We start from the raw sequence: 26,507 nt of genomic DNA on the forward strand, positions 1-26,507 counted from the left end.
ACGGTGCTGGCTCGTCGCTCTGTACGCGGAGGCACCTCTAACCCACTCCCCCCGAGGCACCGGCCCTGCTCAATCTGTTGTGTGCCTGGCTGCGGTGCCGAGAGAGGGGTTTCTGTGCGGGTTTTTGTGTTATTATTGAGGCTTGCTGGCAAGAGTGCCGAAGTGTGAGCAGTCGTGGACAGCAGAAACATCTTGTGAGGGAGAAGATAATTGGAGGCTCTGGCGTGTGTGTGTCTGACAGAGCCGCCCCTCCCCCGCGATCTGCGGCTTGTGTGTGCCGGGATCCGGGTGAGATCCCGGGGAAGAAGGAGGGGGTGAGGGGGCCGGTGGCGACCGCTTCCCGGTGCGCCCGAGGCCGGGGGACACCGGCGCGACGCCGGCGCGGGACGGGCTGCGCTGCCCACCACCGCCGGCGTGACCCACCGGGCCGGCTCGGCACCCGGGCTGCCCTGAGGATGCCCGCAGCCGTGACGGGGATGCCGCTCCCCCCCTCACAGAGGGCTCTGTGTGCAGCGCCGCTTTTTATAAAAACGCGAAAGGAACGCGCTTCCCTTCATTCCCGTCCCGGGAGCGGGTTTCGCGCTGCTCCCGCCTGGCAGGAGCTCTGGGGAAGCAGCCTGCGCGCTGTCTGGGGGGACCCGTTTTGGGCGCCCGCCTGGCAGCACAGCCCTGCCCTCCTCCAGTGCCGCTGTCCCCGGCCCTGGCAGCGGGGCCGGCTCCGCGGCTGCTCCCGAGCTGCGCGCAACCCGCCGCTCGCCGCCTCCGGGACCCTGTCCTGCCGTGTGTCCCCCCGCACAGTGCCCATTCAGAGGAGAGGGGTCCCTTCCCGGTGCCTCCGGACCGGGGGCTCTCCCGCCCCGTTGCTGGGGAGAACCGGGCTCGGCTGGCGGTTCGCAGCCGCGATCCGCCGGTGAGGGGCTGAGATACAGCCCCTTCACTGCTTGGGGACGGTTTCCCCCCCCTTCCCCCCTCGAGGCTTCCCAGAGCAGAGACTTACAGCGACGGGGTTCAATTTTTCTTATTTCTTTTTTTAATATAACCTGAAACTCTCCCCAAATCTTACAAATTCCACCACGATCTTTCCCCTCTGCCAGGACCACGGGCATCCTTTCCCGCTCCTCACCCGACGCAAACCGTCCAAACGCTACTTCTGGTACTTCAAAATGCAAACCCCGAGCATCTCTGAACTGGCCCGGCTCCCTCCAGCGGGAGCAGGGGCCCCGGCACCCCCCCGGGCCCGGCCCGCTCCTCGGGGAGAGCGGAGCATCGCAGCCGATTAATGAATCCCGAAAGCCGGAGCGAGGGGTCGCCTCCCGAGCTGTGCTTGTCCTTGCCTCCCACCGTTTAGCTACTCAATTAAGCGGAGAAAGGTGAACTCCCTGTTACACCGTCCCCAGGCATTTTGGTGCCTCGCTCGTCCCCCTCTTCATTGGCAAGCTCGGCCCGAGCACACGCACACGCACGGCCGGCTCCAGCTCCTTACTCCGCTAGAATAATATTGTTCCTAACGACGTGGCCGGAATAGACACTCGCATATTAAAAGTGAGGGAGGGGTGGAGATGAGAAGGGAATATTTAGTGTTATCCAAGTGCTTGATTATCCATATTCTGATCAAAAAGAGTTTCTGAGGCCTGCTGGGAGTGATTAGATTAATGTAATGCGGTTTGAAGGGTCTGTGTTTTCTCTCTTAATTTGGGTCATTACTCGGAAAGCAAGCGTGAGATCATTTTATCTGCATGCAGGGGAAGAGAGTCATTCAGCAGCGGATTTAACACGCCGTAATGAACCGGCCGCGGGAAGCGGCGCGGGGAAACTCCGAGCCACCCTTGGCGCAGCCCGCCGGGGGTCCCGCAGCGGCGCTGCCCCGCTCCCGGGGGGCGGCAGCGCCAGGAAGCCGCCCGCTGCCCTCCCGCCCTCGTTCGGTTTCCTCCACAGCGCTCGGTGGGCCCCGGGGCGGCAGGGCTTGGCTCTTCCCGCCGTCGTCCCGGCTCCCGGAGCTCCCGCAAGCCGCGTATAGCCGGCGGACAGCGCCGTTGAGCCCGGTCCCCGGCTCGGACCGGGGCCGAGGTGGGAAATGAGACACCTGCGAAGGGTCGGTTTATTGTCCCATCATAGATAGATATAGATATAGATATATTCCTCACTTATTCGAGCGTACATTTAAAATGGAGATTTACAGACACGGATAAAGAGCGCTGTCCTGACGGGGGGCGGCCAGCCCGGCCCCTCCTGGCCCGCTCCAGCGGCGCAGCGCGCCGTTAAATAAGATTCCTCTTATATACAACTGCGGCTCGGGATCGCTTGCTACCGGCGGCTGAGCTCGCTGGGGAAAAGAAGAGAAGCAAAGGCTGGTTTGGATAAATAGTGCTGGCCTGGTGGAGCAGGTCCGAGTGGGGCGGCGTGCGGGGCCCTTAGCTCTGCCCGCTGCGCCCAGGGTCCCGCGGCGGAGGAGCGCTGGAGATGCTGTCGTGCAACTTTCGGACGTGCTTTTTTAAATCAAAGTTTCTGCAAAATCCTTTCCCGCAAGTGACACACGTAAAGGGCTTCTTGTCATTGTGGGTGTGCATGTGGAAAGTCAAGTTATAGATCTGGTGGAAGGCTTTGTTGCAAATGGTGCACTTGTACTGCTTCTCCCCGCTGTGGGTCAGCTTGTGGTTCTTGTAGTTGCCTGCGAGAAAGGAAGAAGGTGGAAAAGGGGGTTACCGAGGGTGCCCAGGCCGCTCGGCGCACAGGTAAAACCGGGCAGGACGAGGTGGGGGGCATTAGGAAGGGTCTCCCCCCGCCCGCCTTGTCAAACTCGGTCCCTGTCAGCGCGGAGCAGCGTGCAACTGGCGCGGCACAAATGAGAGACGGGGTCAGCCCGGTGACCCGCGGCAAACGGAGGGGCTCTGGATTAGGACCAAGGCCCGGCACCTCTCATTTAAAAACCATTTAGGGAGAACCATCAGCGGGGCCCAGCGATGCGGCCCCGCTTGGAGGGGAAGTAATTGGGAGCGGCGGCTGCTCCGGGCCGAGCTGGGCAGGGCTCGCCGCGTCTAATTTCCGCTAACGGTGGGCGAAGGCCCCGTCCCATCCCAGCCCAGCTCACCTTTCTGGTGGAAGCCCTTGCCGCAGAACTCGCAGACGAAAGGCTTATAGCCGGCGTGGATGCGGATGTGGGTGTTGAGCGTGGAGCTCCTGTTGAACGCCTTCCCGCACTGGTTGCACTTGTGGGGTTTCTCCTGCAACCGGGGTGGGGGGGGAAGGAAAGCGAGAGGCCGGTCAGGGGGGGCTGAGGGGGGCGGGGGCCTGCCGCTTCCCCCCGCCTAGCCCCCCACCTACCTGGGTGTGGATGATTTTGTGCCGGCACAGGGTGCTGGCCTGGCGGAAGCCCTTCCCGCAGACCTTGCACACGAACGGCCTGGCCCCCGTGTGCACCGGCATGTGGCGGGTGAGGTTGTAGTGCGCGTTGAATACCTGCGGGGAAGCGCCGGGAAGGCGAGGTCAGGCCCGCTCCTGGGGTGTGTGTGTGTCCCCCCCACCTCCCCGTTGCCGGCGCCCCCCTTACCTTGCCGCAGACCTCGCAGGTAAAGTTTTTGGGCTTTCCCTCCGCCGCGCCGCCGCCGCCCCCCAGCTTGGCGTGGCCCTTGGGGGGGCCGCCGCGCTCCGCCGCCGCCGCATCCTTCATCACCTGGTCAAGGTGTCCCGGCAGCCGCTCCTTATGGGCGAAGGGCGGCGGTGGTGGCAGCTTCTCGGCCGCCAGCCCCGCTAGCTTGGCGTTTTCCAGCAGGAAAAGCTTCTGGTGGGCCGAGAGGCCCCCCGGCGGCGGGGCGCCCAGCAGGCCGGCGGGGAAGAGCTGTCCGTGCAGGATGTCGGCCGGGTGGTACGCGGCGTCCAGGTAATTGAAGTAGTAAAGGGAGCGGGGGGCGGCCGGCACGGCCCCCGCTTGGTGGATGACCTGCGGCTTGATGAGCCGGCCGCTGGGCTGGCCCAGGGCGAGTTCTGCCTTGCAGCACACGCCGCAGTTGGCTTTGCAGAGCCCCGCGCCGCCCCGCAGGCTGCTCTTCCACAGCTCCGAGTAGCTGAGAGTCTTGGAGGGCACCTCGTAGCCCAGCGGCGGGATGGGGATCACGCAGGGCAGGGGTGAGCACAGGCTCAGCGGCTTCTTGACCGGCTCCGACTCCGGCCCTCCGTGCCGCTGCTCGAAGGCTGGCTTGGGTTCCGACGTCTTGGCCATGATCCGCTCGATGGAGAAGGCCAGGGTCTTGGAGGGGTTAGCGGCGGCGGCCCTGCCGTCGTGCCGGGGGCAGGAGGAAGGCATGACCGTCTCCAGCGACCCCGGGCTCGCCATGTCGCTCCGCCGTGCGGGAACTTGGTGTGAGCAGCGAGTCGCTCCCGCTCTCGGCTCTGCATTCCAGAAAAGCCAGGGAGACAAATCAATTTAATAAGCACCTTATTCTCCCCCCACCCCACCCCCCCCCTCCACCGGCACCCCCTCCCTATTTACATTCAAATGAACATATCCAAGAACAATGGCACGTAGGGTACCAGATTACTGCTCATTAAGCGGAACACGCTAAAGTAACATGCGAGCTAGACCTTGTTAGTATTTAAAAGAAAAAAAAAAAGCCAAGAAAGAAAAAGAAAAGTCTCCCCCAGCCCAATGCCACCCAGCCCAGCCCCACCGATGGCCGCGGTGCAGGGGATGCGGGGGGCAGGGGGCACGGTGAGGGGCGGCGGGGTTCGGCTTGGGACCACTTACCTTTGCCCAGCGCCGGCGAGCCTCATCCAAGCAGCGCGGTGTGGCCACCGTCACATTTTGATAGCAAACATCTTCCTGAGCGTCAGATCACGGTCTCGTACATTTAAAGCTGACATCACATGAAGTCACTTGGAGCAGAATGACATGGGGATGCCACCATGGATCTTCCCTGAGCCGAGGCGCCGGGCTGGAGCGCGGTGGGCTGGGGCAGAGAGAGGAAGAGGAGCTTCCCCCCCCCTTTCTCTCCACGCACAATTTCCTTCCAGTTTAAGACGCACAAATCGCTCGTGTGCGAGCTGCGTTTTTTCCTCTCTCTCTCCCTTCTTAAAAAGCAACTTGCAAAGCAGAGGAATCGTTTTGCATGTGGCAAATTAGAAGGCAAGTGCGATTCACAAGTTGGGTGGAAAAGAGTGCTCCAGTTCTTGCTGGGGTTAGAAGAGCCACTCCGAGTGAGCGTGAGGATTTTTTTTTTTTCCCTTCTTCTTCTTTTTCTTTCTCTTTTTTTATTTTTTTTTTCTTTAAGAAGGGGGAGAATGAATTTTTTTTCCCTTCCTAAAGCAACTACCACGCAACCATGCTCGAGTTATTTTGGCAACCCATCTGCAATCAGCTCCGTTGCAACCGAGCTGGAAGATAATTAATAAATTGTCACTTATCTGCGAGCCTCCCCAGCATGTATAAATTAATAGCCAACCCATTAATTAGGACAGTGTATTAATGTTAATTAAACTAAGTTTAATTCCACCCCTCTCAGGGTAGCTGATGATTAGCCTTAAATAAACGCGGAGGGAGTCGAGTCCGGGGCTGGGTTTTCGCTGCTTTTTAAAAAATAAATTAATAAATAAATGAAAAATATTTAAAAATAAATTAAAACACGGCCCCGTGCGCTGCAAACGGGAGGTTTGCAAATTGTCCCCCCGAAAGGTGCCCGCTTCCCTGGGGGGGGCAGCCGAGCGGCTCCCCCTTATAGCCTTGGTCGTGCCCCCCCACGCCCCCCCCCCCCCCATCCTCCCTCTTCCCCAAAATAGGCGACGCTACATTACAGCGCCTGGATGCTGGGGGTCCTTCCCTTCCTCTCTCTAATTAAAACGACTTGATGCGGGAGGGGAGGATTTACAGAACCCTCAGATGCGAGGACGCGGGCATTGAGAAAGCCCCGTGTCCACCTGGTTTGGGGGGCCCGGCCGCGGCGGCAGCACCCCCCTTGGCCCCCATTAGCCGCCCGTCCCTCGCCGGGGCTATTCAGCCGGACCAATTTCCCCCCAGCGATTCAGGGCGCTCAGTTCTCTTTCACTTGTAGCCACTATAGCGCTGCGTGGAACCTGGTTTTGTGTGTTTCTAAAATAAAGGGGAGGATTAGCCGGGGGAGGGGGCGGGGGAGCGAAGGGTTTAGACTGAGCCTGGCCAGAGGTGAAGCAAAGCAATGAAAAGGCCCCTATATCCATATATATATATATATTTATTATTACTTTTCCCACCTCCCTCGCACGCCTAAGAAAGTTTGGAGGAATTCGGGGGTTCTGACAAGCCTCCCCTCGCCTCCCCGCCGGGGCAGCTCGCCGGCGGCTGTTTGCAGACAGGCTCTTTCACCTGCGAACCGCAGCACGCTCCGGAGACAAACTTTGTAAGCGGCGGCAGCAGCCCCCGGCTGGCGGAGGGGAGCGCCCTACCCCGGGGGCTCCTCGGGAACGTGAGGGGGGGCACCCCGCCTCGGCAATAGGGGCCTTCCCATCTGGAGCATCAGGAGTTGGTGTCCCCCAGCCCTGCTCGCTGCTGTCCTGCCGGTCTCCTCCGACGGGTCCTGCGTTTTAAGGGGGGAGAAGGTGAGATGGAACCGCGGAGAGCCGTATGCACCGGCACAAACCGGTGCTTGGACTGCGGGAGAGCCCCGGGGAAGCCGAGCAGAGCCTCTGCCCGGCAGCGAGCAGGGGGCAGGCAACGGCTGGGCTCCGCTCGCTCCCGGGGCTCGTCGGCTTTAGCAAAGTATTTAATTAGCCTCCACAAACTTCTTTTCCTCGCCTGCAGATTATACTGAGCGGAGGGTTGGGAACTATTTTACACCTTGCCACTCACATGTTAATTAATCTCTATCTAACCCTAATTGCAGTTTATTCAAGCACCGCTCAAACAGCTCACCCACACAATAAACACTGGGGCTGCTTTTATCCATATTACTCCCCGCTCACACGTTGAGTAATTAACTCCAGTACCAACTAATAGTGCAAACAAATATTTTCTGTAAACGAGATGATTTCGGGCAGGATAAAAGAGGGCTGCGGAGCCGGGGCCGGGACCTCGCTGCCAGCTTCCACTTGCCGGGCTGCTCTCCGGGCCGGGTCTCTCCCTCTCTCCCTTCCCCGGCCGAAGGCACGGCCGCCGCCGGTTCCCCGCTCCGCACCGAGCAGGTCGGCGGGTCCCGCAAGCCTCGGGGCTCCCGGGGGTGAGGAGCGGCGGGGACCCCGTGTAGCAGCCCCGGGGCCGCGGCCCGAAGAAGCCCCCGTGCAGGGTGAGAAGCCTCCCTGCGCATCAGCTCTTGGGGATCCCAGCTCAAACCCGCGCATCGGAGCTCAGTATTTTAATTGAAACCGCAGGTTTGGGCGCAGCTGGAGGCTGTCTCTATCAATTCCACTGCTGCTCTTCCGGCAAGCCTATTACAAATGACTGACTTTGGGACAGCTGCCCCAGCCCCGCCGCGCCTAAGCCCCGCTCTGTGCCCTAAGCCCGGCTTTGGGGGCAGGAGCTGCCGCACGTCGGGCGGGCTGCGGGGTCCCGTCCCAGCGCCGCTCTCTGCCTCTTCCTGCGGGGTTTTAATCCTTCACCCGGGGTTTGGAGGGGCGAAATGGTTTGCGGGTTTTTCTCCCTGGAAGGCGCTCGCCGCGAAGCCTCTCACAACGCAAACGCGATCGTTCCCCAGGTTATTTTTGAGCGGCTGCATCCCCGATAAACGGCTGCGGTGCCCGGCCGGCCCCGCGAAGCAGCCCGGGCGCATCCCAGGGCTCGCTGGGCGCCCGGTCCCGTTAGCTGCGGCCACGCTGCCCCGGCCCCAAACACTCCTCGGCCGCTGACATCAAAAACCGGTGGGGCTTTCCCTTTCGTCCCCCGACAACCGAACCTGCCCGATGAGGGGCTCCCCGGGACCGCGTTCCGCCTGGGCTCCGTCCCGGCTCGGGGCGCAGGGGCCCACAGGCCCGGCCGCGCTCCCGCCCGTCCGGCCGCCCCGCCGGGGCAGTCGGCGCTGAGCATTTATGGTCCACTGGAAGATAACTTAGGATACTCCTGGTTATTTAACTTGGCAGCTGCTTAAACTCCACAGTGGAAGCTGCCGAAAGTTATTAGCATTATGCTTCGATCTCTCTGAAATGGTGGCTTTGATTTCTAGGCTGCTTTGCTTTTTATATGTGATTTTAAAGTACTTTTATTATTATTTATTTTCAACAGCAGGAGGTGATGGACGACCGGGTGAGCCACCAGTCCAGGCAATTAGGATGGGGCTGCCTTTTCGAGCTGGGGAGCAGCTGCTGATGTGGCTTTGTAGCTGGTGTGAGCTGCGGCGGAGGGGCCAATGGAGGAGAGCTGGACTGCGGTGATGGCCAGGCTCGGGCTCCACCGTGCTGAGTTTGGGTCTGGCTCAGTGCAGGTCAGCAATTAGTGGCCCTAAAGGGCAACCCAGGAATGGCCCCAAGGTGTTTGGGTGGAGTTCAGTTTGCAGTGGTCAGAGGCACTTTTTGGACAAATCAATGGGCAACGAATGGGGAAATGGGGATAGCAGTTTGGCGCTGGGGTGAAGAGGCGTTTGTTACCCGTTTGACTGCTTCCTGTTACCCCTTTGAAACCATGGTGTTGTATAATGGGAGCCAACACGGGCAGGGCCCTTAGGGTCAGTGAGGTGACCCCCCTCTTCTGCTGTGTCACCCACTGGAGACAGGCATGACTGTATGGGACAGGAGCAACGCATGGTGAAGCCAGCTTGTCACTGGGGCCCTCCAGGCTGTTGTTTTCAGGCCGTTCATTCAGTTACACACACATTATAGCATCTATGCAGGCAGATAGTCCTAATTTATTTTATTTGGCATATGAAGCACTACTGAGGGGCTAGGGGTTGGAGCACTGCTTGAGTCCCACAGCAAATGTGGTCAGTGGGATTTTGGAAGCACCCTGGCCTAGGGTCCTTGCTGACTTTGAAGGGCTAACACTGCTGGTTTTAAGCTGATTTGAAGAGCAGGTTTCTGACCTGCTCCTGAAGCTGTTTGAAACCCGGCCCCGCTGCAGAGCAAGCGGCAGGGCACCATGGCAGGAGCTGCACAGAGTGCCTCGATGGCAATCAAACTGGCTTATGTAATTCTAAAAATGGCAACTCCTTACTTGCCACATCGCTTTCTGTTCTATGCGGAGAGTCCTGCAGAGCTGCCAAACAGAAGCAATTGAATGAACTCTTTTCCCGGCTCATTCCTCCTTCCGCAGCTCGGAGAAAGTGAGCCAGAGCCTATTCTAGTTTGCCTGTCAACAGGAATGGTAACTAACGGCTCGATCCCAGCCAGGCTTTATGCCCCAAAAACACTGCCTGCCTGTGAGGAGTGGAGAGAGAGACATCATGGGTGAAGTCTAGCTCCTGGTGCGAGACTGGTCTGGCCCAGGAGGCATCAAGGAGTTGGCAGAGTCCATATCATGCCCGAAGGCAAGCAGGAGATTGTTGAAGGGGTGAGCTGCTGTTCTCCATCCTTCTTGTGGGAAATAGTCATTCTTTGCGTTGCAGTGATGGAGCGGTGCTGCATTTAATTTCTGAATGCTGCAACTGAAAGATGTCCCTTCCTAATGTTTGGAAGTGTGGTACTTTTTTGTTTTGAAAGAGTGGGAGCTTTTAGATTTTTCTGGGTTTTTTTGTGTTTTTTTTCCCCTTATTTTCTATTTAGGAGAAAAGGTGGGAGGAAGTAGAGAAGGAGAATATAATGGGGGGATGGCCTTCTTCTCACTTTCCTACTGAAAACGTTTCAGAAAAAGGAGCAAAAAGCAGTGAGAATGAGTAGAAGCCCACTTCAGTTTTGTGTTCCTATTCCTTCCCTTTTTTTGCCTCAAAGAAGGATGGCCAAAAAAAAAAAGTGGGACAAACTCCACGTGTTTTGAATTATGCTCCCTTTAATGAGGTAGAAAACCATCACATTTTCAAAATAACTTACTTTTTCAATGGAAAAATACCTCAGAGTAAGAGTCCTTCCAAAGCCGATCTTTCCACTCTCTCTTTTCAACTCGCTTCCCACTCTGCGTTGACCAGTCTTTCTGCCTGTGCCCCATATTGCGTTGTTTGAGATCTGTATTTGCCTGTGTTTGATCTCTTGTCGCAGATGTCCCCATCCGCTGCAGAGCAGGACTCCATGGGCTGCGAGGTCCCGAGGTGACAGTGACAGCAGCACATTGCCTCCTTCCCCCGGAGCACGTGGTACCAGGTGGGCTGCAGCATCCCTGTCCCTGGTGGTGGTGGCTGAGTTGAAGAGAACCTGGCAGGACTCCCAGATTGACTGGTGAACCTGCTGCTGTGCCACTTGGGCACAAGAAAAGTGCTGATTTCACTGCAGAAGACATGAGGTAGAAGAACCACTAAAAATCCCTCCCAACAATCAGAGCCCAAACTCAAAATCCAGACCTTGTTATTGCCAGAAAAAACTTGAACGCACAACCCAAGTATTCCCTGAATGTTCAAGAACACCCACAAATTCAGTAAAAATAGCTGATAATTTATTTATTTGATTTATTTATGAGCCTGGCTTGTGATTTTGGGGTGGTGGTGGGGCTGCAGTTAGTGGTGCGGATGAAAAACCGATCTAGAGACAATCCCCCGTCTTTGAGGAGCAGGGCTTAGGCTCTTCCTCACGGAACACAGAGCACTGCAGGACCCACTAAGGTGTCTCAGACCTCCTGGGTGAGGAAGACCCCCCTGCAGTAACCATTTATCCCTGGGGATGTAGGCTTTTGGCCTCATAGTCTATGGATGAGGAAGACCCCACTGCAGTAACCATTTATCCCTGGGGATGTAGGCTTTTGGCCTCATAGTCTATGGATGAGGCTGGTGTCCTGTGGCCATGGCCATTATGTGTTGGAGGGACTGGCTTATTTTTTCCAGCCTGGCTTGATCAAGGGTAGATCTGTTGAGGTGAGTGTTAGCTGTCCTCATCCTTCCCATCCCTATTGGGTTGTGCTACTGGGTGATCCCCCAGAACTGGTGAACCTGACTACAGGACATATTCTTGTCCCTTATGTGGGAATCTAAGGGGTGCTGCCTCTGATGTCCATCACAAAACCAAACCATCAATCTTTGCTGCTTTACCTGGCTAGAAAAAACTCCCTTCCCAGTTCCCAGAGTTCACCACCACGTTCACTTCAAGCCTTTGAGCTATTTCTCTCTTCCTTTCTCCCTTCCAGTGCGTGCTTCTCCTCTCCAGCTGACAGCCTGGGACGGCCCCCTGGGATCAGCTGCTTGTGGAGCATTCTCTGCTGAAAGCAGTCCTAAACGGTGTGGCCTTTGTTCCCCCCCAGCTGTCGTATCCTCTGGGATCTGCAACAAGTCCTCGTTTTATAGACCCCATCTTGACAGTCCCCAATCTGATCTGACCACCTGGTTTGGTTTTGAATTGAGCACTTGAGTCATAACATTTCTGTTTATTTCAACAACTGTATTCCTTGCATAGGAAATGAGCCAAGATGGTCTAAGGCAGGGAGAGTGAAGCATGTCGTGGTTGTAATTGCTTTTGCTCTCCCCATATACAATTTTACAGTATAATCAAAGTCTCATTTTTGTACTGCTGGACTCTGTTATTGACTTAATCTTCTTAAGTGCTCCTATTATTCCAGTGATTTCATCGTTGCATGTTGATTTTAATCTTTTGATCTCCATATTAGCTACTGCCTGCAACTAATTTGTTGCTCAGTGTTTTTCTTTGTTTTGACCTGCGAGGCATTTTCCTCATGGCACACAACTCTGCTGGCAGATTGCATATAATCTCTGCACTTTTTTTCCTCCCATATTTTGCATAGTTACAACAAATGCAGATTTACAACTTGAAATGGAATATGTAGCTTTTAGAAAGGCTAAGGAAAATATCACTTCAGGTTTTTTAGCTCAAAGAGCCTAAATGTGCTTGGATAAAGGAAATGCCGCTAGACACAGCTCACCTTTGAGAGGCGTCACACAGGCTTTTTAGTCCAGCAAGTTCAGAATGGGGGGCAACTGCAGTAATTGTAACTTATATTATACGCACTTAGGGATCAAAGAGGTTCTGAAAGCGTTGTTAGACCCAAGGTGAAGAAGGTTGGGTTTGGTGAGCGGCTGAAAGGACTCCTATCTGGACTCAGCTTGATGCAGCCATGGCTCTGCTGCATCACACCATGGAGCAAGTTTTTGTGCCAACACTGGTAGTGGCGGTAGTGCGGAGTTCAAACTGCAAGAGGTTCAAATATGGCTCAGCTGTGTTTTGGTTGGCCAGTAGATGACTTCTTTTTGCCTTGGTAGTTGATAGTTTAACCTGTGCTGATTTATGGGTCCCTTTGTTTCACTTTAGATTTTCCTTTCAAAGCTTAGAGAAGAGATTTTTTGCCTTAGGTTTGCTGTGAGTCTTTTTAAAAGAACACTGACAAAATCATCCTTGCTTTGCTGCATGCCTGTTTATGCTTCTGAACACAAATTGTCTTCTAATATTTTTGACGTTTTGGTCACTAGAGAGGCAGAAAAGCAATTTCTGGATGCCTATGGGCCAGGAGACATGCATTACAGCAGAGGGGAAAGAATCTGTTAGTTGCTGAAATATAAAACAAATTGGATGAACAGCTGCTGACACTTGTCAGTCAAATAGTTGATAGCATTTTCAGTCTCCATGCCACATGCTTTAAGTAAGTCTGTCAAAAAAAGGATATTTTTGCTGGACTTCCCTGTAAATACGAGAGAAGTTTTGGCCTGATCTATCATTTAAAATTTTGCTGGCAGAAGAATGAAGTTTTCCTCTTTCCCCAAAACTGATTGACATAACTGTACTGGCAGATTCTTCATCTAGGTGCAGTTGTACTGGCAGAAAGTCCTTTGACTGTTGGAGCTCGTTCCATTGCAGCAATGGGTTGAAGGAAAGCTAGCAGCAGACCTTTGCATTCCTCGTCTGGGTTTGCCAGAGAGCTCCCATCCCTCAGTGAGCCCTTCTAGATGCTGCCTGAGATGTACCTTTGCTCTGCAGGAGGCTGTCCAAGGTGTAGCTTGTGGCCAGGAGGGCTTTAAACATGAATTGATGTTTTTCAGACAAAATCAAACCAACTGGATTTAACATTTCTGCAGGATTAACCCAAGGGGGAACTTCCTGCTCAAGGTACCATGGTGCAGCACCCATGTAGAACAGGGTCGGCACGCCAGCACCATGTATCTTGCAGGGTGGAAGGCAGTGGGAATCAGGGTGCAAGGTGCTCCTTTGCTCAGCTGCAGGCTCTGGAGTGTGAGGTTCAATCCTGCTTTGCAGCGTTGCTCATACATGAGGTCTTCTCCTCGCCCACACTAAAGTATTAACTTGAGGCTCATCAGTTTGGGTTCAAACTCCTTAAAAGGAGTAAGCTGGCTAATGCTTCCTTGTTTTCAACATGTGGTCAAGCCTGACATGTCCCGAGGGTTGTTATGAAGTCCGTAAAGTGCTTTATTGGGGATTGAGGGCATGTGAAAAGCTGTCACAGGCTATAGGGCCATCGCTAATGAGACAGAAACTCAGACGAGGGTGTCCATCACCACCGTTTCAGGGAGGCACCTATGTGTGTTAGTGAAGCAGAGCCAAGGAACATCTGAAGGCTGCGCCCACACTCTTTCATTCAAAAAACTGAGCAGGGCTCACTATTTTGAAAGGTGGCAGGTGGAAGTGGGCTGTGTTTTTATCCAATAAATATTTCATGTTGGAAAAAAAAAAAAAGGGAGCCATTTCCAGAGCAGAATCAAGCTGTTTCTCCAGCTTAGCTCTGCCTGGCTGGGAGAAGAGCTACAAATTTGGGTCTCCTGCAGTGCTTTTAGCTACCAGCCTGGTGACCAGCCCAGGTAAGGCTTTCCTAGTACCTCCTTTTGAGCAGTTACCCTTCCTATAAATATCTGGGACAGCTGAGGGGGAGGATGAAGAGAGCACGTGTATGTGTCAGTATGTGTGTGGGTCTCAGCCACTTGGAAAGAAGGGACCAGGTCCTGCTTGCAGTTTCTTTATTGCTTTATGTCTCATGAGACTTATTTTGTCAAGCAAGTCCTGTGAGGGCATCAGGGAGTGAGTGAAGGCTCCAAACATAACGACGTTGAGATATAGATGAGTTTTGTATGCATCCCAGTGAAAGACCTGCAGAGGCACCTGGGCCAGTTTTGGTAGACACATATATGCAGGGAGCGTCTCACGGCTCTTGGGCACTGGAAGATGGTTTAAGTTTAATGGTTCATTATGTCGGACAGGTTTGTGCAGGCAGGACGCTTTTCCAGCATTCACCCATGTGGTGAACATTTGTCCTTCTTCCCCATAGGGGCAACAGGTTCCTGGGCTTGGGGGCGAAGGACATCAGCTCTTCTGCTTCTCTCAAATGACTGAAACCCAGGATATAGGGGTCATTTTTTGTTCGAATTGGCTGGAGGGAGGGAGTGACTGCAAAACCTCTCAGAAAACTCCCGAACTAACCTGCTTTCCATCAAAGAAGCTGCTTTGTAATTTCAGCTAGAGGTCTGCCATGCGGTTGTATGTGCCCTGCTCATTGTGGGCGAAGTTCAACTACAAACAGGCCTTTTGGTGGCAGGTAAGCATCAGGCAAGGCTGACAACCCATGCTACAACAGGGGCCGAACCGGGGCAAGATAATCAATTAGATGTCCAGAAACAGGTCATAGAATATAGAGTGCAGATTATGATGGAAACAACTGCAGAGGTGATAGCAGAAATGCCTTTGTACCTGGGGAATAGACAGTGTGGTCCCACCTGCCCTTGAGGAGCAAATCAGGAAACCATCTTCTTACATTAATAAACTAAAAACACCCATGAGAAAAGAAAATGCCTTTATTCTGAGAGGTGGGGGCTCTTACATCTGAGCTGGTAATTGATTTATTTTTTTCTAAGGCAGACATAAAAAGACTCCATAATTTATTCTTAGGACATCTGAATAGTTATTTATTGAGAAGCCACAGTTCTCACACTTTTACAACTGTCGGCTTGTATAAGGCAAAAAAAGCAAGATGAATCACTATTTTACACAGAAAGTAAAAGCTCCAGAAGGACGGATGGACATGCAGTTACTGGTCAAAATGCAATGTACATGACATATATAAAAACCAGTGTGATACAGAGGGATTGTAAATTATGGTTACAATCTACTGAAATAAATAGTCAATATATTATTATAAACACATTTGTATAGTCTAAGATTGTAATTAAAGTTGTCTTTGTACATCCACAGTTATTGGAGATTTGAAACAAAAATGTAACATTCAGAGGAGCAAACGTCAACATAAAACAACTGCTTTGGACTTGTAATGTGGCATGATATATCCATGATAGTATTAATCTAGTGTGGCAATTAGAATGACTAACCCTTTGGGATGTAGCCTCTATGGAGTTAACTGCATATTGAAGGGAAGAGCCTGGTACATTAACAAGGATGCGGAATGATTCAAATGCTGTCTGGGTTTGTTTGTTTTCTGGTTTGTAAATGAACAGGGAGAACAAAAAAAAAATTATCATTTGTAATTGCCTTGTTCTTCTTTTAAAAACAAAGCTGGTTTTTTCCTCCTTTTTTTTTTTTTTTAATTAATTTTAAGCAGTTGGCATCCACAGAAGAGAAACAAAGAAATGAAAGGACTCGAGTCACTCATCTTCACAACAATTTACCATCAATGTATATACAGTACATTAATGAAGCATTGTTTAAACTTTAATTATAACAGGGACACACCTAGCATGTTTTCTATGTAGTTTTTTTTTCCATTAACAGTATTAAACAACGGTGTTCCATATTGCTTATGAACATATAGATATGAACTCAGGAAACCGATGAATCAAAGAGAGGTGCTAATCTTATTACCACACAGCTAACATGGCATTTGTATTGGTAAACTTCTCATGGGCATTTAGAGCTGACAGAAAAATTCCTAATGTGGCTGAGTTACAGACGAGGTACATGCACGGATACCAGGCGACCTCCAGCTGGTCCTCCGGGCCAGCATCCCTAGTCGTCCTCTTCATCTTCCTCATCACTGTCCTTCATGGTGATGCCCTGGAGCCCTCCGCCTTCGCTGACCGATGCCGTGGCCTCCTCTACTGTCAGCCGGTTCCGGATGGTCTCATAGGTTTTGCTGTTCAAGGTGGAGTCCAGCACGCCTTGCAATCGGAAATCCCGGTACGTCTTCTACAGTGGGAAGAGGCACAGAGAAAAGAGGAGATAGCTCAGAGGTCAGGGAGAACACCAGCTACCCTGCTTCGCCACAGGGACCAGCCCGTGCCACAGGGTTGGGGCTACTCATGGAAAAGGATGGGATGCCAGGGACATCTCAGCCCTGGGGGCATTTTGCATTGCCCCAGGCAGTGCAGAGGCTGAGGGGGGCATCTCTGCTGGCTACTGCTTTACCATGGTAAAGGTCCATTGGGCAACAGATTAGGGCTTTGCAACTCTGTGAGAGTCAAAGCAGGGATGTACTGGGGTGCTTTCTTATGGTAGACTGGGGTCTTAAAAGTCATCAACAGATAAGGGCCCTTCTCTAACTAACTTCCCTTGCTTCTGCTTGCTTTCGCCCTGCCTGTAAGGTCAGGCAGCAGAATACTTATTGTCCGTAACCGCAGACGTGATTACACATTCCTGGAATGTTCCGTATCAAACAATCAGTTTTGCAGTATTGGGATTAAATAAACTAAGTCCAGGACACTGGAGAAAACTGTTGATGTATAAACATAAGCACAAGGCATGTGTTTCTTAAATCTCCCTGTCTTCACCTAAGCCTGCAACTGGAGTTATGTTTCCGTGGTTAGCTCTACTTCCTTTGTTACTACAATTAGTTTCTTTCATTTGAATTTCTCCGTAAGAAGTTCTGGACTCTGTGAGATAAAACTCGTTTGGTTCTGCTCTGTGCTCTTCATGGAAGCTATTTACTGTTCTGCTATTTCAGAAAGTCCTTGGATTTGTTGTAGCTGCTTCTGAATGTAATATTGGTATAAATAAAGCACAAGGAAGAAAGCTTTCCTCAGCTAGCGACGAGTAGAAATAATTTGTCTGTGCCTGTTGTTTGCAGTTATGAAAAGCACATTTAATACATTTCAGTTTTAATTTATTCATGCCTTCAATGTGTTCACTGCACACAAGACCATAAACATTATAAAATACTAGACCAAAAAGCATTAGATAGAGCCTAAAATGATCAAAAATATATTTACCCCCTTCTGTGATCTTATTATTTCATGTAAACCACTGTGATTTCACACTGAAATAATTATCATTAGTCCAAGGCACGCACACACACATATACACATACACGTGCACTCAAGGAAAAAAATGTTACTTTCACAGTATGTTATCTCACCTTTGTGATCTCTTAGAGTTGATTATATACACCCATTGTAAAAGAAACAACTTCAGTTAGCTCTGAGAACAATCCTCATTTGCATTCTGACAATAATCACGAGCCAGAGCTGGGCTTAGTAAAACAGCATTAAAAACTTTGGGTTTGATTTAACCCCTTTTAACACTGGAGTTCATTGGTGTGAGCCACATGTTTGCCCACAGAAAGGCTAATTTTGGGACAGGTAGGGTCAAATAGCAATAGTTTCCCTTTTTTTCATGGAAACAGTTTAGTTGTTCTTACTTGCACACCTGTATTTTGCCTCTATACACGTTTCAAGTCCCCGTCTATCCTTTGCTACATGCCATACACACAGGTATCTTAAGGTCCTTTCCAACCCTAACTATTACATGATTCTATGATTGTGTCTTAATTTTGAAGAACTTTAGTGAATGGCTTTGTTTGTTTGATGGTGATAGTTTACTAAGAGACCATGCTGCACACATGCAGGCATACACACACACTCCTTCTGACAGCAAGATGCATTAAAACCACTTGTGCTAATTACCTTTACTATCCTAATGAGAGTTTTCAGTTGGTAGATGTGAAGCTGCAGGTCCATGCGGTCTGTCAGCCAGGTGCAGACAACATTCATCGAGCTGGTGTACCATTGCTGCAAGAGAGACAGGACTTCTCCAGCAACCACACTAGGGCTGTGTGCTTGTGCCTGAGCCCAGCGTGCCGGCAGCACCCACCTTCTTGTTAATGCACTGCTCATGGGATAGGGCAGACTTAGGGGGGCAGACAGGCACCTGCTTTTACACAGCATTTCCATGCACAAGCTTTTCAGTCTTAATACCAACAAACTTATTATGAGGGGTAACAGCCACCAGCAACACTGAAGGCTTTTGCAACCTCATTTTGCCATTGACAGGACTTGCAGGCAGTGGTGTTTAACCCATTCCCCTCCCCACTGAGGGCACGGTACTGCTTTTAAGTGTGTCAGACCCACACTCGAGCTACTTACCATCTTGAAATGGAACCACATAAGCAGCCACAGTGTGAGCCTGATGGCGAGCGGAGGGAAGGCTGCTGTGAGCCAAGGTGTGAGGATGCTGGTTTAAACCTTCCCATGGAAATGCTTTGGTTTCACCCTCACCGCTACGAAGGATGGCAAAGCAGCAAAGAACCGAGCTTGCTTCAAGCTGCTGAACTCGCAGAGACCCCTCCAGGGCCTGAAATGCCTGTGAAAGAGGCTTGCAGCTGTATGGCTCAGCCCGCCAGCCCCGCGGTGCAGCATGCCTGTGGTGGGCTGCGGATCAGCGCCCCGCTCACGCAGGGCTGCCGTGGCACGTCTGACGCCACGCCGACGAGCAGCGAGACCTCGAGAGGAGGAGAAGCAAGGAGAGGAGCGGGGGGGAGGATCACAAAACCTCAGCACAACGGTTGGTGACGAAGCGGTGCGCATACAGAAAGAACCCGCTGCACCTCTGCGTGCACAGGCACGCTCTTACACACACAGATCAAAACCTGCACTGCAGAGCGGCTGCAACTAACCTAGAACCAGCTGGAGATACACTGTACCCAGAACGCTGGACCACTTCATGTAAATTCTGATGGAGCAGCATCCGCGTTAGTCTGAAATGCAGCTTTTACTCCAAATGAGGCTAAAACCTTACAGCTGCAATTGATCTAGAACTAGTTAAAGGTGGAAGAACTACTGGACCAGTTTATATAAGTCCTGATTGAGTTAGTCCGAAATGCAGCTCTCTCCCAGCTAGCCTAACCCTTACATCAGGCTAACACACGTACTATTACCTCCCTCCACTGCACCTTCGAGTAGAGGTCTCTGACACAGAAATATGCCTTCTTCCCTCTAATTTCTGAGGCTGCCAGTGCTGCAGGTGAATGGAGACAACTGAATAGTCTGTAATTGCTGAACTGAGGCCAGGAACTTGTTTCCTTCCACCCTTCAACATGTGAACTGCCTGTGAGCAGTGTGCTGATGGCACTGCAGGACATGTGGCTCCAGTACCCTGAGCTGACACTGGTGTCCTGGAGTGACCAAGAGCTTGCACAAGGCTCACCAAAACACACAAATGAGTCCGTGCTAAACCAGCCCAGCACCACAACAGTGTGGGCTCAGCACACGGTGTTGAACTGTACGGTCAAGCACTCAGGAGCTGCTGCCCTCCATGCGGAGCACACAGCTCAGTCTCTCTGCACAGGGGAGGGTTTTCCTCTCACTTCAATGAAGATGTTCTTGTACTTCTATTTCTACACCAGGTCTTAATAAAACGGAGGAAATAAAGGGAAAGACACCAAAGAAATGGCACGCGGTGACCTCATGCTCAGTGCTTACACCTTGCGCAACTTGTGCACAAGGCCCTCCATTTGTAGGACAGAGACTTGGCATGAGCTAGGAGCGCGGATGAAACTAATTGAGACAGGCATGCAGGAGCTTTCTGCATCACAGAAGTCAGGCTCTGGTACTCGGAGCTGCCACCTGAGGTCCTGACATCAGTGTGGAATTGTGAGGGAGGCAGCGGGGGCCAAACCAGGGAGAAATCATTGACGTTTATAATGTTAATTCCCCACAACCAGCTTAAATGGGTCTCGCTCTCAGGTGACATTAGCTGTGACCCTGGGCTGCGCTGGCACATGGATGCCCAGGTCATCAAACGCCTCTTTCCACCACTTCTTTAACTCAAACTATAGAGGAGCAAGGTGATCGCATGTTAGACACGCACGCCATCTCCCTTCCACTGCTGCCTCTTCCATACAGCAATCTGCTGGGTGTTTCTGTTACCTCTGAATGAGAAGAGGTCCTGCCATTTCTGTTTGCCCCATGCCACACACACCTATGTGGCTGTACGGCTCCAAAACAAGCTATAACCTCTGCCTGGAGGGTATCAGCAGGGTCACTTCGCTGCTGCAAGACCTTCAGATGAAGCAAAACAAAACATTTCCCTGTGTTTCTATAGACACTCCAACACGCAGAGAGTTGGGGAGACACAAACTCCTCCGAGCTGAATCCCAGTCTGAATTACACCCCTCTCCTCTTGAACCCCGGCTGACGAGGGCTCAGCCAGGCACATTGCTCAGCTGCAATGAAAGGAGCTCTCTTCCTCAAAGCCGACTGACTCCAAAGACTTTCTGCTTTATGAGGGAAAAAGACAAAGTCTAATTCATTGATCTTGATACACAAAACCGTCACGTCACTTCATAGAGCACACACCAACTGCTGAATTTAAGCCCTGCATATTCATAAAAATAAGTTAGCCCATAAATTAAATGTTCCCTTTAGCTACCACTAGTGTTGATGTGCTATAAGACACACAAGCCCTCTGATTCATGACTAACCTACCAAAGAAGATAACATTTGCATATGATTATATTATTAAAAAAACAACAACAAAGCCAAATGCTCCAAAACAGAAATGTGATCATTTCAGACAAAAGAGCGCAGCGTGGCCCTGTCCTGGTGGGACCTTGCTCTATGGGGTGGCTGTGCCATGAGGGCGCAGACCGAGTACTGAACACTGGGGCCTTGCCATGGGGCTGCAACACATTTCAGTCACATCCTGCAGCCCCAGTGCTGTGGCCTGGGCACACCAAAGTAACTAAGAAATGCATTTACCGGAACTCCTCCTTTACAACCTGGCTATAAAGAGCAAGCAGATGCTCCCAAGCCCGTGGACCTCAACTCCACGTAAAATGCACTGCTGCACACACACGTTACTGATGCTACCTGGCATACCCATCCATCCCTCCAAGGACAATTTACACCCAGTCTGGGGCACAGGGTGAGGAATGGCTGTGGAAGGTGCATCCTGATGGCTGCCACACACCCACTGGGACATCAGCAGGGAAGGGATCAGGGCTCCCACAGAGGGATGCCACAGCCCCTGCTGTTTGTTACACGGTGTGACCTGGCTAACAGCAGAGGAAATACAGAGGCTCTTTGGGTGTTAGCACAGCACAGTAACAGCAAGTAGATACCATATTTACACAGCCAGGAATTTAATCCCTCTTTCAGGTTAGTTTTTCTGTTCCCATTCTGTCTTTCACGGTGACCCTCACTGCCAGGTGCTAGCCTGGGTAGATGAGCTGGGCTGAGGGCTGGCTGGGCTGCTCCTGGACAAGCATCAACAGAGCTGGAGCATGCCAACGGTGCCCATCCAACACCCCAACGAGCTCGAGCAACAAGCTTCCTTGTTCTCCCCCGCCCTTTTCCTTTGAATGCAAAAGCATGATCAATAAGTTGCTGAAATAGCAAGTTTGTCTCTGAATACATAAATTGCAAAAATTGATATGAATAAATCTGCAAGTAACACACTCGAGTGTGGCACATTTTATCAAAAACCCCAAGCCCTGTGCTGGGTTCCTGCGCTTTGCGGGAGGTGGTGTCATTACACATAGCCAGGAACATCTGCAAACCCCCGTCTTCTCTGGTGTGCGCTGAATGGAAGCATGACCTCCTGTTCCTTGCCATGAACCTTGAGTTCACACTCATATTTTACATGTTACAGGAAGCCACAGCTCACCCCAGGGGTGCTGCAAACAGAATCTTGTAAGCCAGATGCAACACTGCTTCTTAAGGCACCTGAAGGAGCTGTATTCTTCATTCAAAAGCTTACATACTAGTAGCTTAAGGTCACTTCAGCTTTTGTAAAGAGTGGGACAAAACCAGGAATGCTTATAGGGCTGGGTTGTCAGCAGGGTAGCAGAGGGATTACAAGGAACCTGTGACTCTGCCTCTTTCTGCCTTTACTGGTAGTTTTTTTGTGTGTGAACAAGTGCCATACAACAGATTGAGGCTGGTATAAAGGCCTGGGACTGTGCAAGAGCACCCCGCTGAGCCTCAGCTGTGCTTGCAATTAGCAATAGGCATGAAATGATTATTGTTGTGGTGGCTGATGGCAATCTGAAGTGACAAGTTTTATGGGGGAAGTTGTAGTAGGGATGTTCAGCAAGTTTCTGCAAACCATTAATCGAAAGCTGCAGCACAGTTTAGTCAAAGCTATTTTATGTCATTCCAAAGGTCTCACAAGGATGCTGAAAGAATATTTTTCTGCTCTCAGTGCCTTGGAATGGAGTTTTTCTAGGTCAGGGATTCTTTACTGCCCTATTTAGTGTCAAAAATACCCATTTGCCTCAAATTAGCAGAAAGCTTGTAGTTAAGGGCTAGAGATTAGGCATACAAAATTACTCAGCAGGTGACTGTTGGGTGGATTTGGGGGTTGAGAAGTCTTTAAAACTGACTACAAGACATTATATACTTCTGACAAAAGAACATAGTAATCCTACCTGCTTGCTTTAACCACTGTTGTTTGTCTATTATTACGTGCTTTAATGCTCATAAGAGCAAAACTACTGGTGATACTACTCAATTACCATAGTAACTCTCCCCTATGACCTCTCATTTCAGTACTTGCTTTCCAACATGAACCAATCCAAGCAGGGCAAATCTATTTAAAACTCTGACACACATGCACAAGGAGGCTCCGGATGCCGGCTGGCTCCCTCCCTTTGTCCGGGACATGGACTTGGTTTGAAATGCTGAAAGGCAGCTTTGAAATGAACCCTTGAATCCAAGGTGTTCCAAAGGTGAGGGGTGGGATGTCAGGCGGCTGCCTGTGCAGCATCCCAGAGCGGACACAGCGGAGGGAACAGAGGGAGCAATAAGGCTGTGAGTCTTATTTCCCAAAGGAAAACAGAACTGCTCTGAGGCAACAGTCCCCTCTCTCAAAGCGACTCGATCAGCTGGGAAAAAGAACCAAAAAGGAGTTAAAAAAATCACCAACATTTTGTATCTGGTGTCTGCATCCCCATCCGAGGGGCCACAAGCTCAGCTGGTGAAAGCACAGCGGGGCTGTGCTGATTTACAACTGCTGACAGTACACGACAGCCGACAGAGCCATGTCCATCCCCATCCCGAATTGGGAATTCGGCGTTGTCACATGGATTCACGCAGCCACCTCCCTTTGGCAGGTGCTGTCTCCATAGGGAAGGTAGGGACGCAGTCACAGCAGCTCAGCACTGTGCTTCCTGGGGGCCAGCTCCATGAGCACATCTGCCAGTGCTGTGTGAAGACTTGCCCGGTGAATGGGAGCAGGAGCTCTCCGGGTGAAGCTTGCCTGCCCAAGCGACTGTGCTCTTGCTCATGGTATGCCCTGCATGCACATGCAGTTGCGTTTGTACGTAAGAAGGTGGCTGCAGGCCTGCAACCCAAAGATCCAGATCATTCTTGTTCCTCCAATCTTTTGTGGCCACCGTAGTGATCCTCTCTACCTTCCCTCAGTGTTTCTTTCACTGGTGATCCCAGGCAGACATTGCAATTATAAAAGCTTGGTAAAGGCAATAAGCAATAAGCAAGAGCCTCATGGCCAATGCAATGTCCTACTTTTTTCTTTCAAAACAAAGAGAACTGTTCCCAGCAAGCCTGAATGTTCACTGCAGGATACGTGAACCCAGTCTGAGAGCCTCCGAAGGCCAGCTCAGCTGGGATGCTGGATGTGGATGAGAGCGGTGGGGGGATGAAGTGTGCTTCTTGCCCTGCTACCAGTAACCACCAGTGAGGTCTTGGCTTGGCTGCTACAGCTGAGTCCTGGCTATGTTTGTCCCTGGCTGTGTTCTGCATTTTGTGTTGCTGCAGGAGAAGACGTGCCGTGTCCCAGGCTGATCCACGCGAAAGTGGGAGAAGCTCAGGGACAGGGTGACACAGGTGACACAAGTGTCTGAAGCTCTTGAGTTAAGATACATAGCAGTGGCCCCAGAGGAAGACATGGTGGGCGAAGAGCTATGGTCCCTCAGGCACACAAGTGGCTGGTCCCAGTGTCAATGAAGAGATGGGGACAGACCTTCTGCCACATGATGAAGAAGGGAGAGGCACATCTCTGCCCTGCAAGCATACGTTTGCTGGATGGCGAGCAGAGACCTGCTCCTGCAGCAATGCCTATCCAACGTGTTCAACTTTTCTTCCCACTCCTCAACAAAACGCATCCTCTGTGCCAGGTATCACTCCACGGTGCCCTGTGTATGGGCTCCCTTTTGCTCTGCCGCTGGCTGGGGCACCAGAAGAGCCATCCAAAAGGCTCAGCATTTGGAGCTACAAAACCTCCTCCAGTGCAGAGGGACAAACCTGCAGCAGGCTCAGCCCCACAGGCAAAGAGCATCTGGCTCAGCTGTGTCCCGGCTGCAGCCACGGGTGGCATCAATAATAACCCAGGGACTCTTTCGATTTACACCTGCCAAGGATTTCACCCATTCCCCCAATCCTGGCAGGGGCCAATGCTCGGGGGACCGAGTATCGTGTCCATGTGAGCTCATGGGTTTTCCAGGAGCAGAGACACTGGTGTGACATTGCCCACATTAGAGAAATGAAGTTTAGCGGCTGCGGAGGAGCTAAGAGCACACAGCTAACCAGAAAATAAGCAATGAGTTAATATCACAGGCATTGATCAGCTAGTCTTACAATTAAAGCTTCCAATAAAAAGAGAAAAAAAAAATAAAAAGAAAGCTCCCCCTTTTTATTCAACAGAATAAGAAATTAAACACTTGTGGGCTCATTCTAAAGAATGAATGAAATTGAATAAGCTACCTAGCACTTGAGATTCCCAGCGAGTGCTTGAATAGAGCAAACCTCCTGAGTTGAATGGATTGCCTTTTGGGACCAATTTGTCTCTTTTCACTCTTTATTCCTCCTTTTTTGCTGACAGATGTACAAAGGCGGAACTGCGCTGTGCAGCTTAGCTACATGCACCCACAGCAGCTGTCACTTTTGTCGAGCAAGTTAATCAAGCAAATGCCACCATATCCCACTTTCTATAAGGAACAACATGTTATAGACAGTAGTCTTGGGAGACGGGGAGGGAGGGAGGGAGACTTTATTTTAACTTTGGGTAGCTGCTTTTTTTTTTGTCTCCCCCCTCTGTGTGTAAGGGAAAAAAAGGTGGTGGGGGGGGAAGAAACAAAAAAGCAGCAGCCAAACGGGGTAGCACAAACGGACACTTTTGTTTTCCCCCTAGAGCAAATATTTAATATGATTTTAACTCTAATTTGGACTGGAGGGAGAGCTGTCCGGTTTTAATTAAATGTAAAGGACTTAGGGGAAGGCGGTTAAAAAAAAGAAATGGAAGCTTTTTGTTTGCCTTAACGCTTGTTGATAATAATATATTGATTGTCAATTGCTAAGCCCCAAAGATTAGTGTAGTAAATACTATTATCTGAATGCCACAAGTGAAGTGCTAGCTTCCCGTCCCCGCTTTTCCCTTTGTGAGGTGGTTTGAATCACTGGTTGTTATTTATACATTTTCTTTGATAAAACCAACTTGTGTGGCTGATTTTTTTCTCTTTTTCTCTTAAACCCTGCCTCATTAAGTACATAATAGCATTTACGTGTGGGGCTTTCTGCTTTTTAGCCTTTCAAGCTTAAGCTTATATTCCTCTCTCACAACCGTGTTTCAAAACTTGGGATGTTCACAGACAATTGGATACCCACCAATATTGTATATATCAGATGCTCCCTTGCTATTGCCAAAGCCTAGAAAATAACAGAACATTATCCGCAAAGGATAAATAAATAGTTGTCGTCCTGCTACGCTGCCACACACCAGATAATAAGTGTCTGGTCATTAGGTAGCTTTTCTACTGCACATAATTCTTTAAGTGTGTCTACTCTCGTTAGGTATGCAAAAGTTGACATCAAAAGGAGGGTTTTCAGTGTAGCTTTAACAGAGCACACAACAGCAATGCACCCAGAAGGCTACGGGCAGCCCTTGGTTTGCTATTGAAAAGTAATTCCCATCCAAATTCACACACTTTGGAAAGTATCTTCTCCCTCAAAAAATAAAGCTAAGTTTTGCTAACAGACCACACTGTGCTCATTTAACTTCTTTGCAGGGTCTTTGGCTTGGCATGCTCAGAAACACATCAGAAGTGTTTGGGATACATGAACTCTGCCAAACTCCGGACTCTACGCTTGCAACTTGCCTGTAAGAGCAAATCCTGCATCAGCCGTGCTGGCAAAGGGCACCATGACCCTCATTTTCCGAATTAAACCTCTCTATTAAACTCTACACTAAATTTTAGAGCTCAAGAAAAGCACTAACAATTTAACAAAAATCCCCCAGCATCTCAGGTTCTTTTTCTTTCTTTTCTTTTTTTTTAAATAAAATTAATAACTTTATTCTCCCAAACCCTCATGACTCCATCTGGAGTCGCCCAGGTCACACTCACA

General features: G+C 50.9%; 3 protein-coding genes across 6 annotated transcripts in view; 1 reads left to right on the top strand and 2 right to left on the bottom strand.

The window, feature by feature from the left end:
* The window catches only part of CEP15 (centrosomal protein 15), a 35,353-nt gene extending 18,277 nt beyond the window's left edge, over positions 1-17,076 (top strand). Inside the window, exons 5-6 of one of the 2 annotated variants that reach the window (XM_065687846.1) lie at positions 10,081-10,182; positions 11,156-17,072. In XM_065687846.1, the coding sequence (XP_065543918.1) occupies positions 10,081-10,134 (54 nt within the window). In that variant the 3' untranslated portion in view covers positions 10,135-10,182; positions 11,156-17,072. Of the gene's footprint in view, positions 1-10,080 lie in introns of both variants that reach the window. The other variant, XM_065687844.1, reaches the window with a different exon arrangement.
* Positions 1,521-4,817, bottom strand: FEZF2 (FEZ family zinc finger 2). Its single transcript, XM_065687235.1, has 5 exons — positions 4,742-4,817; positions 3,548-4,386; positions 3,322-3,456; positions 3,089-3,221; positions 1,521-2,668 (listed from the first exon to the last, which is right to left on the bottom strand). The coding sequence occupies exons 2-5, from the start codon at positions 4,328-4,330 to the stop codon at positions 2,412-2,414; spliced, it is 1,308 nt and encodes a 435-aa protein (XP_065543307.1). The 5' UTR covers positions 4,331-4,386; positions 4,742-4,817; the 3' UTR covers positions 1,521-2,411.
* The window catches only part of CADPS (calcium dependent secretion activator), a 210,575-nt gene continuing 198,827 nt past the window's right edge, over positions 14,760-26,507 (bottom strand). For all 3 annotated transcript variants that reach the window (XM_065687841.1, XM_065687840.1, XM_065687842.1), the window contains 2 exons: positions 17,835-17,939; positions 14,760-16,122 (listed from right to left, as the gene is read on the bottom strand). In XM_065687841.1, coding sequence (XP_065543913.1) covers positions 15,943-16,122; positions 17,835-17,939 — 285 coding nt within the window. In that variant the 3' untranslated portion in view covers positions 14,760-15,942. The remainder of the gene's footprint in view (positions 16,123-17,834; positions 17,940-26,507) is intronic.

This window comes from Lathamus discolor, chromosome 7, assembly GCF_037157495.1.
Source record: "Lathamus discolor isolate bLatDis1 chromosome 7, bLatDis1.hap1, whole genome shotgun sequence".
NCBI lineage: Eukaryota > Metazoa > Chordata > Aves > Psittaciformes > Psittacidae > Lathamus > Lathamus discolor.

Coding starts and splice junctions, on each gene's coding strand:
- FEZF2 (XM_065687235.1), bottom strand. CDS start 4,330: ATGGCGAGCCCGGGGTCGCTGGAGACGGTCATGCCTTCCTCCTGCCCC. Junction 3,457..3,547: donor CCTGCGAGGTCTGCGGCAAG/GTAAGGGGGGCG, acceptor GCTTCCCCGCAG/GTATTCAACGCGCACTACAA. Junction 2,669..3,088: donor CAAGGGCTTCCACCAGAAAG/GTGAGCTGGGCT, acceptor CCTTTCTCGCAG/GCAACTACAAGAACCACAAG.